This window comes from Culex pipiens, chromosome 1 (assembly GCF_016801865.2).
Source record: "Culex pipiens pallens isolate TS chromosome 1, TS_CPP_V2, whole genome shotgun sequence".
NCBI classification, from domain to species: Eukaryota; Metazoa; Arthropoda; class Insecta; order Diptera; family Culicidae; genus Culex; species Culex pipiens.
In genome coordinates this window covers 127871493-127884742 of record NC_068937.1, presented here as the reverse complement: position 1 = coordinate 127884742, position 13250 = coordinate 127871493, and the positions used below count along the sequence as shown (strand labels likewise).

The following is a 13250-nucleotide window of genomic DNA, read 5'->3' as shown; positions in this document are numbered from 1 at the left end:
TTTCGTAAAATTGGTAAAATTCGTAAAATTCGTAGAATTCGTAAAATTCGTAGAATTCGTAAAATTCGTAAAATTCGTAAAATTCGTAAAATTCGTAAAATTCGAAAAATTAGAAAAATTCTTAAAATTTGTAAAATTTGTAAAATTCGTAACATTCGTGAAATTTGTAAAATTCGTAAAATTCTAAAATTCAAAAATTAAACATTCAAAAATTAAACATAAAAAAAAATTTTATAAATTCAAAAGTCACAAATTCAAAAACTCTAAAATTAAAAAAATCTTAAATTCTAATTTTTATCCTTTTTTACGCAGGACCCAAAAGCATATCTCAAGCAAAACTTCACTGATAAAAAAACATCGCCATAGAAACATTCACATCGTCAACAAACCCAGCATAAAATAACAACCAAATTTCCCCAAATTCCAGCCAAATTTTAGACATATTTCCTCACCATCATCACATGGCCATCGCACCAGAAAATGACCCCTCGACGAGCCATTTCCCTGCCCCGGGAAAACTATTCCCTTCTGCGAATGGCAGCAGACCACATAACATAGCACCGGCACAACTCCCACCAAAAAGCACACATTCCACGTGGGCGCAAAACGGGACGTATGTTGGAGGTGTCGTCATTTTCCGCTTCCCAGAAGGAGCGAGGACCAACTTTTGCCATACCTTCCAGCCCAGCAAACACCCAACCCGGAGTTGCAACTGATGCCCCGAAATCCGCCTTTGTCTTTTTTTTCTTGCTTAAAACTGTGCGGTGGAAAGCAGATAATGGTAATTTCAATTTCGGAAAAGCTGACGCAGGAGGTATTATCTGACAGTTGTTGGGCGATCCAAGCAACCCTTTTGCTTGCGCTGTTTACACGCTTGGAATGCTCCGGAAAATGGTAGCCATTTGAAAAGGGAGTAAACGTGAAAGGTTGCGTTTCTGCTCAGTCGATTTTTCTCAGTGTACGAAAATCGACGCAAATTCGAGCTGTCAAAAATGTTGTGTTTACACACGCTTAACTCAGATTGACCGGTTTGCGTTGAATTTGGAACTACTTAATAATGATTTTAGTCGGTTTTCCACTATTTTGGGTAATGCTGAATTGAAACCGTTGAATTGGGTACTAAAGCCCTATGTCAACTTTTATTTACAACGGTAAAAAACACGATTAAAAACCATTTCTGATCAAAATTTTTTTCATTTGACGCAAAAATTTTTTTGACAAGACAACATTTTTTCGATGAATCAACTATGGTCCCCTTGGAACGAGCTGTCAAGTAGGAGCTTTTCTGTCAAGAAGGACCGCGAGGTTAATTTTTCAAAATTGATTTGAAAATCCATTTTAAACTCTTTGTGGTCGTACAAAAGGTCATTGTACTCAGAAAAATAAGCTTTATCGCTGTAAACAATAATATCAGCAATCTAAGCTTCATTTTAGGACCCAATTCTCGAAAATGTTTTGTTTACACACGCTACTCAATCAAGATTTTAGTTGATTTGCACAATTTTGGGTATGAGTAGACGAACTTGGTTTGACAGCTGAAAGGAACCCTAGTCTCTTTTCAAACAGTTCAGCCTGCTCCGAATCGACGGAGACGAGTGGTGTCAGTTCCCAGTAACTGCTGGAAAAGCAGCGTTTCTTTTCGTCTCGTCGGGGCCGCACACGGTAAAAGAAGATTAATTATAAATGAGCAACGTTTTGTAAGTACGGAATTATACCAAACTAACAAGGTGGATTGCTGCTCCTTCTCCGTCTTGCTGGCAGGGTTGGCACGGGAAAGAACGGAAAAGTGGTAAACATTAGTCATCATTTTCAGCCCGGAATATGTGCTTGTGCGGATGCCGCAACAGATGAAGGTCTTTTTGGGGAGGTTCCAAAGTGGGGAATCCAAGGTGGTGTCACGAGGGAGAGGTGTGCTATAATTTACGTGACTATAATTAAACAGCTTAAGCTAATTTTTGCCACTCCAGAGCAGAGACTTTTGGTCCTTAAATGGAGAACTTTCCATCCCCTAGACGGCCATTTATATGCTTTACTCGGTGTAGCTTTTCCAGCTCATCTGCTTCTATTTAGGTTTCCCCGGATTGGACAAAAAACCCGACTCTAGGCAAGAGGTGCCACTTTGTTCAACACTTGCAACACCAAAGTCAAGGAAGCAGAAACTTTAACCTTTCCCAGGAGAAGCGGCAAAAGTGGTCCCCCCACCTCTCGAGTAGGAGGGGGTCAAACGGCAAGCACATAATCCGGGCCCGTATGAAAAGGATCAACTCGACAGGGCAAAAGTGCTTCCTGCCGTGCCAGACACAAAGGCCTCTCTTCTTCGGAAGCACCCACACCACGTCAAACTGCATCAACAGGGCGTGAGCAAACAAAGTAGGCGATGCAAAACGTTTGACGTTTAGCCGCGCAGCAAAATAAAGAAAAACGAAACTCATCCATCAAATATTTACCAGAGCGCTCTAAACTGCCTAAAAATGATGCATGACGGGCGTTCAATCTCATACCCGGCTCATTTTCCCCCGGGAAGCGACAACTTTGTTTACACCCGACGAAACACGCACTTGTTTTGACAGCTCGCCGAATAAAGATGGCGGCGGCGACGAGGGGTGTGCGAGACGCACTTGAAAGTAATAAATTTCCGCACCATCATCAGTGCGTCGTCGTCGAAGACGGCGAAAAATTAATTTATATTCAATGATGTTCGGCTGACAGCTCGGTTCTATCGCGGCGAAATGACAGAAAAAAATGGATTATCGCGCTTTATCGCAGAGATGAGATCAGCGCGGAATCTTGTCTCAAGATTATTGGCTTCTCGAAGGAGGACCCGTCAAGACGTCTGAAATTTCCCTGGCACGGTTTCCGAGCGACGTATTGGAATAATTTATTCTGAAATCGTCTTGTGTTTGCTCCTCCAGATTGATGATGATGGCGGCGAGACGTCAGGAAGGCAAGTGTTTGCGCTGATTTTTGCGACTTAATTTTGTCGCAAAGTGAGTGATTTTTCGAGGCGTGATTTACGCGGTTAGACGAAATATATAGAGATTTGATAGAATTATTGATCTTTAAAAAGTAAAAAATGCAACAATCAAAAATAAAAGCAGTTTGGAACGATTTATGTCGTTGTAAAGTCGAATTCAACTGTAATGTTACATGCTAATATAGAATGACTCAGAATTCGTCAACTTAAGATTTGACAGAGCAAAACTTTGAGTCTACTCAACAAATATTTGATGAAATTGAATAAGATTCTTGTTCATTTTACTCAAATTCGCAAGAATTGTCATTAAAATCTACCCAACTATGAATACTTCGAAATTTACCCTGTTTCTTATTCAAAGCACAATCAAGGTATCTCAAAAAACTACACGCTAATTTTGAATCACTCAGTTTTAGGCAAAGCCGAACCTACTCAGAAATGATAAAAAGGGCAAATATGTGAACTCACTTAAAATTTGATACGAAAATTGAGTGGAATTCATCCAATCTGACAGTTTCCCCCTTTACTCATTTTTGATAGGGGTTTGTTATGGCGGAAACTGACTGATTTGAAATGAAGTGTGGTTTGTCAAATGAACTTTGAATGAAAAATTATCAGTATTTATTTGAGATGCAAATTTATAGAATTCAGAGTAAAAAAGTCGATTTTCTGAGGATAAATGCATTTCTTGTTTATCATCAAATGTCAAATAAACGTAACATAAAATTAGATAAAAAAAACCCCTTATTGTAACTTCGATTTTGTCTTAAATTAATGCTTTTGAACATTTAAATGTTAATTTGAGCTAATTTGAATCAATACTGCTTGCAGTAAACATAAAAAAATCGTAAAAGGAACCTCCTTTCCCCACAGAAAACGCATACAACTCAGTGGTAGATTATTAGATTAGCCTTCCCTAGTCTCTAGTTAATTTATGTATTCGCTCGCTAACTGCAAACACTTTGCTGATGCTGCTGAAAAACAGCGCGTCCGATCCCGGATGGCTCGAAGCCACCAGTGTCCCTTCCTCTTCCCATTTTCACAACGAAGCAAACGAGGGAGGGAGGTACGTAATTGCCAGCCAGGTCTTGGGCACTAAATAACCCAGTGCAACGACGACGAACCATTCTTGGAGTTTGTGTTTAGCTTTCTGGTTGCGAAAGCTCGCCAAGGAAAAACAAATCACTGGGGGAAAGTCATTTATATTCTGCTGCTTTCCTTGGGACCAGGGACCAGAACCCGGGTCGACCGCAGAGAGAGAGCGAGCGCGTTGCAGTTCAACCCCCAGAGTACCTTGCATCATCATGACCAGCCGCACCAGTGAAGCGGTGATCTGAGAAAGATATCACAAACAGACCGTCCTCCTCCGTCGGACTGTTTGACTTCTTGGCTTTTTATTGTGGCAGCTCAATCTGGAGCAGCAGCGGGAGCAGTCCAGTTGGTCGGGGCACGTTCGCACTTTCTCATTTACGGACGGACCCCACCCCATTTCTTTCCGGTGGGACGGAAAGAGTAAAGTTTGTCAACTGAAAAATAAGCGAAAATGGTGCAGCTCATCGCTGCGTGTAGCTGTCAAAAAGGTAAACAGAGCTGCACGCTTAATTTTGTTTGATCAAGTTGTTCGAAAAATATATGTTCAAAATGTTTTCAAAATTGTTAATTTTGATATCTTTTAAACTCGAAACATAACTAGTTTAACCTTGAAGGCCAAACGTCAAACTTGGGTGAATATGTTTTCGCTAAACTTTGATTGAAATTTACCCAAATCTGAAGTTTGAGTTCAACACAAATAATTGAGAAAGTTTTTTTTACGATAAAACTGAGTGATTGTGGGTGTGTAAAAAGCTGTCAAATCGATGTAACAAAGTCACACGCTTGATCCTTCCAGCACTTTTTTGTTTTCAATACCACCCAGTTTTCAAAATCATACAATTAACAGTAAAATTTATCCAAATCTTACGTTTGCCCTTACAACTCATCATTGAGTAAGTTTGGTATTGCCTAGGGGTTTGCAGAACCTGAGTGATAACGAAAGTTCGTATGGAAAAAATGTAAACAAATCTACACGCTAAATTTTGCTGGCACATTAAAAAAAATTGAATTAAAAAGGTTTTAATGCATTTCAAAGTTTCCGTGCCTCCCCAAAAAATTCCGCCGAGCAAAATCTATTACCCGGAGCTCGCTACGACGATTGCGATCATCAGCAGCGTCTTATTGCAGTTCTCGCCTACTGTGGGCACCCCAAGCAAAGTTTCGCCAGCGCAAAATAAAGTTAGAACCTCCTACTTTTTTGCTCCCTTTCGAATAAAACCGCTCCAGGTGCAGCAATAGAAGTCACTTTGTTGGCTGCGATTATTTCCTGTTGATAGCTCCGGAAAGCTCGGCAAAAAAGGGTCGCGCCGCATGAAAAAGGCGACGAAATCGAATTAGCTGGTCTTTTTTGTACTCTTGCAGCGCGCGCTGACTGGCAACACTGGGCCCGGGTCGGTAAGTTTCAGTTCATTGGACGGGAAATCGGATCGAGAGGAGCGAACGAAAAAAAAAGGTAAATAGAAACTTGTCGCGGCCCGTTTTTCGTTTTAAAATGGGATTCAAATTGAGTTTTAATTAAATGAACTTGTTTGCCAAACGGACGAATTGAAGGGAGGTTGCGGATTATCTGCGATCGTGAACAGTTTTTGCAAGTTGCTCAAGATTTGCTAGAGCGTTGAAAGTGTTATTTATGTTTCTCGTTAAAGTGAAGCAATTTATGTCCACAACTCTAGTTGAAGAGCGTGTTTTGATAAATCTGGAAACGATTCTTCGAATTAATTAATCTAACATGTTCGCGCGCCGGCCACTTGTTCTGTCACATTTCGTCAACCGAGCAGAAGTGACAATGTCAGTAAGTTTTTTGCTGTCACTGCTGCGCGCATCATCGGATGAAAATTAATTTGTGTCAGACAGGATTTGGCACGTCGCAGCGAAAGCATCTGCTTCGAATGAGAACCAATTTCACAGTGTCAGTCAAGCGTGTGCCTTGGGATCTGCTACTCTGCCCACCATTGAAAAAACGGCTAATATCCACTTTTGGCAAAAACGAGATATTAGCACCAGGTGGTAGAGGATGTTCCAACGCATCTTCTGGTACTTGAATTTTACAGAAATAGTGCTTAGACTTGGCTGCCGATGCGAAAAACCAAACGGCTAATATGCCACTCTTATGGGAAATTGCCTTGACGGAGATTTTGTCACAAACACTAAAACGCGTTTTTCTCGGAATACTTGATTTGGCATAATAGCCGAATTTTCAATTATGGGCAGTACTGTTGTCATCGCTGCTTCTTTGTCCTCACTGATAACTTATTTAACATTTGGAATTCATTTTGCTCAAAATAGTTTAAAAAACATAGTCGTGTAGCTGTCAAAAAAGTGTAAACAAAGCTACACGCTTAATTCCGCTTAATAAAATTATTTGAAAAATTAAAAAAAATATTTTTGTCAAATTGCTCTGAGTCAACTGAATCGTGTAATATTCAACAAAAACATGACTCTTTTGAACTGTCACCGCTACTCTCCGCGCAAAGCAGTGACTTTGTTCTGTTATTATACCCCCATTTGCCGCAACACTTTATTTACAATAATAAACATCTTACTAATTACCGCCCCCTCCTCCATTTAATAGCCCCGATCTTTCTCCACGTGCTCCCGACGGTAATAATTTCGCCTTCGGAAGGAAAAACAACCGGCCCCAAAATTTACGACCACCAAATGCAAGTTGTTTTTCGCCACGCCAGCGAGAACTTTTCGCCCTCGAAAAGTGCATAACCGTAAATTATCGTTAAGAGTGTAATGAATTTCGAAATTTTGCCGGCCAAATCTTCTGCTCTTCGTATCACGTTGCATCCCAGTTGGCCAGGACGACGTCGCCTAAATCAATTTGCGCTCGTCGTCGAGGAGGACAGCTTCGGAAGAGGAAGGCCCCGCACTTTTTCCGGGTTTGTTCCGGAAAAACATCCCCCAGGCTGACTTGTCCCGCAATCAATCTCCATTTCAATCAAACGCACGCTTAAAAGCTTTGCGTTTTCGGGGTTTGACAAGTAGTTCCTCCCAGAGGGCAGTGGAGAGACTCCGGACGAGCGACGTTGTGGCCGATAAATGCAAACTGACATGTACGCAAATTTACGACCCGGAGTCCTTTGGCGTCCTGCTCGATAGTGCTCGCGCAGGAAAAGTGTTTGAGAAGAGGAGTCCAGTTTTTTTTTGTGGGTGGACCACTCTCGACGGGATCCGGAAAAGTCCCGGTGGATAAAAGTTTCACTTTTGGAAAGGCAGCGTCAATCTGGAAGGGCACAGTGGTGAAATTTGATCGAAAAAATAAATTTCAGGTTAAATATATTGTTTTTTGTACAAGGTTCATTTTACAGTGTAGCTGTCAGTCACTTGTAAACAAATGAACCTTCCTACTCAGAAATGAATAAGAGAGGTAAATGTCAGAACTGAGTAAAATTTACTCATATCTTAAATTTCACTAAACTTCTCAATTCTAAGTAGGTAAGTTGTCAAGAAATCTGTCAAAACCACACTAAATTCGGTTCACTCAGAATGACCCATTTTTCACCCAACTTTCCAAACAGTGCATCGAAATGGTTGCAGCGAGCTCCACAGTCCTTCGGCAATTGAATCTCTTTCCGCGTGCTTGTGCGAGTGTGTCCTTCGGGATGGCAACAGTGGCATGCGCTTGACAGCTCCGGAACCCGCACGTCCGTCCAACAGCAGATGCAAAACTCCGTCTGTGCGGTATCTATTTGTCATCGTTGTGCACTTTTTTCAGTTTTTTTTTGTTTCCAGAGAAAAAGTTTTTCTGCTTCCCATTCAAATAATTTGGTGGGTAAATTCAACCAGCCGGACTCTAATGGAAGTTTAAACTATGGCTAACGCTTCTATAATTGCACGACGCACCGCACGACAGCGCAAATTAGTGTTAATATCAACAACTGCTCGTTCCGGGAGTCTGTCGCCCAAAATAATCGACCCCCTGCCACAAACCGAAATACCCGACTCTATTTATTAGCGCCACCAAGCGGGACAAAGTTGCTGCGTGCGACTAAAACCCGGAAAAGCCATTTCGGAGTGCGGTTCTCCGTAGTCCGACATCGGGCCAACGTCGGGCACGCTTTGCTAACGGCAAACATCCCCTCTTTTGTCGGGAATCGACGCAAAATCGCAAAGCCTACTGGTGTTTGTGGCTTCAATTTGGAGCGGGCCGTGGTCGGAATGCTAATTTGCACCGGGGTGCCTTTTGTTTGGATTCTGCTTTGTTTCGTTGTTACACTGTTACGGATTTGATTGCGAAACGAGAGTGCGTTGGATCTGACAGCAGGGATTACGGAACGCAGATTTTCTAACCTCAAATTTGTGTGCGAATGAAATGATCGTTCTCCCAAACAAACAGTTATCGTAAACTTTGTTCTTGCTCGCGAGCGCGCGGAATTTATTTAGAAAAGCCGAAAATATTTATTGATGCACCGCGCCACGAACGTAACAAATGGCCACATTGCCCCAGTTGAGTCAGGCTGCGCGGATTGAGTGGCCGTCACTCTGGTAAGTTTCAATTGAGCGTGTGAAATGATGGGAAATCTCGTTGATTTTGGTTGAATTCTCGTAAAATTTGCGCATTTTTCGTTCAAAACTTGCTTAATTTTACCTTCATAACCGTTTTCCAATTTAGCGTGTAGCTGTCACTTCAATGTAAACAAACGCGTACACGCGGAAATGCGTTGTGAAGTAAACGGGTTATCTTACACGCTGGTTCAAATCTAGCAATTGAAAATTGTAATTCGATAAATTGTTACTCATTTTGACAATTATTTCACAACAGTAAAAGAAGTAACACACGTGTAACTTTATCTTCGTAACTTGCTTAACTTTACCTTTTGACCCTTTTCCAATTCAGCGTGCAGCTGTCATTTCAATGTAAACAATCATACACGCGGAAATGCGTTAAGAAGAAAACGGGTTGATGTTACTTAAAATTCACTTTTGCTTTAGAACTCATTTTTGAGTAGGTAAGCTGAGTAGCTGGCAGTTGAATGTAAACAATCTTACACGTTGATTCAAATGTAACATTTAAAAATATTTAATTCTTCAATTGTTACTCATTTTGACAGTTCTTTCACCCAAATGAAAGCGACTGGATCCCAAACACCACCCAATGATTCAACCGCCCACGTGGATCAATCCGGAAAACCCTCACCGCACACGTGGCCAGCTCAAATTCGACGGCGGTGGCAGTGGCAGCGGCAGTGGTTTGTTTGGAAATCATTCCCAATAACAATAAATAAACGATTGGTACGCCTTTTCGGTGGGCGCACTTGAAAATAGTGCACCCAGCTTTGGGGTGGTGCATTTAGTTAGGTTTTGGCCACGGAACGCTGGGATTTTGCTGTAATCTAAGCAGGCCACGTGATTTGTTTTGGCTCGTGATGGAAACCAGCGATTTGTGAGGGAGGTAAACAAAGGATTTTGCTGAAAATAGTTTGTACTGCAACTATTTTTTGAGTCAGTTTGATTTAAACGAATTTTGTATGAAACATTCATATTGTGAGTAATTTTCGACAGTGTGTACTTTTGACAACCTAACGAAAGCATGGCCTGCTGAAACGAACACGAACACGCGAAAATGGAAAGGATCAAATCGGATAACGGGTGGAAATATGTTTAACAGTTAAATCGGATTAAAATTTTCGATTCGCATGAATTAAACCGGAATCCTTTACTCTCGAAATGAAAAAAAAAAACACCGTTAATTAAAACTTCTACGATTTCAGTTGGGAACAATTGCCAGCAAACGCAATGAAATAACACTCTCTCACACAAACAGAAATAAAACAACCCAAGCTTAATTGGAATGCAAAACGAAAAAGCCCGGAATAATCGTCGGATTGGTTAATAAAATAATGATGGATATTTTCGGGGAGGGAGCAACAATAAATCCGGGAAAAAAAATGTGCAAATCTTACCATCGAACCTCGGTCTCCCTTGGCTCCCTTCAAGCCCTTCACGATGGTAGTGGTGGTTGTGCATGCGGACGCGCGATGATGAATGTGTTGCATTCGTGAGGGTGTGTAGGCGCCAAAAAGAGGGTATTTTTTACCCACGAAATCGATACATGCAATTTGTTTTGGTTTGATTGCGTTTTTTTGTGTGTGTCGCAGCGTGCGATTTCAGTCGTTGCATAAAAGATAAGAGAAAATAGAGAGAGAGAACGAAACGAGAGAAAAAGATAAACAAAGTGATAATGAAAAATGAGTTTTTCGTTCAGAGCTTTACACTGTTGCAGCGTGACGTTTGCATGCACGCTGAAAGAGGAATGCGCGAAACTAAGTGAGAATTATAGCAATCTGACGTTTAGGGATGCTTCTAACGCTCAGCGATTTCTGTCATCGCAGCCGTCAAAGTGACAACACGTAAAATTTGGTTAAAATCTTAAAAGTTGGCAACCCTGCTCGAAGTGATAAATTAACAAGTCAGAAAACGACAAAAAACGACAAACACGAAATCAAACAAAGATTATTAAAATGAAACGGTGGGGGTTTCGCACGAGCATTTTTTTTTGCGGTATCCCGTCGTCCCAAAATATCGCAATAAATGGCGTATAAATATCAATTTTTGGAAACACATTAGCAAGGGGGAAAAGGGGAAGCACCACCTGTCGTGATTGCACCAGCGTTTCGTCGACATTTTTTGTTTGTTTATATTGGCGGACATATTTTGTTTTAATCAATGGATGCATGACAGCTGCGTGTGATGCCATATTTCGGCAGGGTTGCCATCCAACAAAAAAACAAGGCCTGCTGGGATGCGGTGGGCGTCGATATTTTAATGATTGAAATCGATGGGCGTTTTTTTATCTTCGATGGATTCAGAAAAATGATAATATTGAAATAAGAGTGCGCACGGGTAGTTTTCGAAAATAATGGGCTGAACAGAGGCGTGAATGCTTTAAATTATTTGCTCAGCAGCATCGGCCGTTTGGGCTTCTTGGGAAGTCATAATTATTATTTATGACCAACTCCGAGCGTGGCCAGTACCTACCGGAAGACCGTTCTTGCCAGGTGGACCAGTGGGACCCTGAAAGCGAGAGAGATGAGAGAAAAGAAATAAAACAGTTAAAAAATTGCCCCTAAACGAGAAGCCACTTAAATTTTATTGGTACAATATAAAAAAGACAGAGTTGATTGATAAAGCGAGAATGCACTGCGTAGAGTAGAAGGGGAACCCAAATGAGGGTAATAATCACGCCGAAATGCATTAAGTTTGACCGATAATCGTTAAGTTTAATTGGCCTGTCGTCGTTCGTCACCGACCAGTATTATCTGCCTTTTCTCGTGAAACTGCACATTAAAAACTCAACTTAGAACAAAAGACCCCGGGGTTCCATAAAACAATAAAATAGACCAAAACAAACACCCACTTAAGGGTCCATTAGGGACACTTGAAGGGAGAGGAACAAACTATCGCTTCCACTTTAAAAAAATCCCCACAACAAATAACTTTGCGGAATTAAGTGAAAATGGCCATATCCATAAATTTGTAAACAATAACAAACAAACCGCACGGAAATCCGTGCACGATTTGAACCGATTTCTGCAGAATCGAGCAAATCGTAGCAAGCGCTTGAAATCCAATTCAATGATGGCGTCGTCGTCCATAACAATAACAATCAGCTTAATTGAATGATAAGAACGGGTTCGTTGGCGACTCCCAAGTGCCCATTAGATCGGTGCTAGTTCTGCTGGGAAAAATAACAATTCAAAGTGGTCAATTGTGCGGTTGATTTGACGTTTACGACGCCTGGAAACATTGCTGGGTAAATATCGCCTTTTGTTGGGTAAACGCTCGGAAGCGTTTAGCGCGTTGTTTACCTTTTTTGACAGCTTGCACTCTAAAGTGAGAACGCAAAGAAGATTCGTATGATTTAACCTTTTAAATATTCTAACATGATGCAAAAATTGATTCGCGCTAGAACTGGTCTTCCAATTACCATAACTTAGCAATTAGCTCTAACGAGAAGTGCAAACTTGTTCCGCACTTTGTTTAGCTAAACTCAACTCAACTGCAGAAGTTTATCATTATCAAATAAACTGTACACTTTGCCTCAACTCATCCCTAGTCCTGCACCATTCCTCGTCAGAACTGGAGGCGGCGGCGGCGCTACAAGTAAAGTTAAATAGTATTGCTTAAACTCAAAGTTTGCCTCACTTCCAGCCAGCGTGCAGTATTTATCTTTGCTCGCTCCAGTGTCTTTAGAAATGTCAGGATAACAACATTTTGCAGGGGAGGGGAAAATTTCAACAAGTTGGCGAAAATGGCGCACATCAACCTCCACAGACAATCAGATATAATCATTTTAATGGGAAATTTAAAAAAAGTTGTTTTTTAAGCGTGTAGCTGTCATTTACAGAAGCATTTTTTTTTTGCTAAATGACCGTTATTATGTCCACAAATCGGTGAACAAACTTTACCTATCATCAGTGCCAGTCATCTTTCGCTGAAAAGTGCTGAGCCAAGTTTCGAAACCTTCATCGGCACCACCGCCAGCAGAAGAGAAAATCCTAAACAAACTTTTATAATTTCATCAGCACAAGCTAAACAAGTTGCAGGAGTTTTATCTTTCGATGCCTCTCCCGGTGACGACTGCGGGGGAATTTTCCCCTGGAAGAAAACTCATTCTCACAGCGGGTGCAAGCGGAGGTGTATCATTTTTTTGTTTACAAAATTGGTTAATTTTTTTGGTTTCAGCATTTTATTATCTATTGAAATCTGTCGAGCAGCCATTGACCGGTCATTTTGATAGATTGGAAATTACCCGCGATATTTTTTAAATCACTTTGGCGTGTTTTTTGTGACTCTTCAACATAAATGGTGCAGGTGCTTATGTGACAGACATGACCGGAATAACAAAGAAAGTTTCCCGAGGGCTCCCGGTCATTTCGGCTTGCTTGTCTCAGTTTGTTGTTTACCCCTCGACGTCCAGCGACAGAATCAGTTCCCTGTACTGACCGAGCAGGGTTTTGTGGAGAAGTTCATTCTACTAATAAACTCATTTCTGAGTAGGTTCGATTGCAGCTTAAATTGAGTAGCTTTTATGAGTATGTTATTTAGCTGTTTTTACACGTTTAATTGAACATAATTTTAGAAATCTGCAAAAAAAAAAAAATGCTCAGTACAGCTTGAAAATCCATCGCAGCTGTTACAATATGTGTATTTTTCATTTGCAAATACAGTGTGCTTG

The 13250-nt window shown here is 41.1% G+C and overlaps 1 protein-coding gene across 10 annotated transcripts in view; it reads right to left on the bottom strand.

The window, feature by feature from the left end:
* Positions 1-13250, bottom strand: part of LOC120423330 (collagen alpha chain CG42342) — a 204462-nt gene that overhangs the window by 94507 nt on the left and 96705 nt on the right. For 7 of the 10 annotated variants that reach the window (XM_052706543.1, XM_052706542.1, XM_052706545.1 and 4 more), the window contains 2 exons: positions 11051-11086; positions 9976-10011 (listed from right to left, as the gene is read on the bottom strand). In XM_052706543.1, the coding sequence (XP_052562503.1) occupies positions 9976-10011; positions 11051-11086 (72 nt within the window). The remainder of the gene's footprint in view (positions 1-9975; positions 10012-11050; positions 11087-13250) is intronic. The other 3 variants (XM_052706550.1, XM_052706548.1, XM_052706547.1) reach the window with 1 other exon arrangement.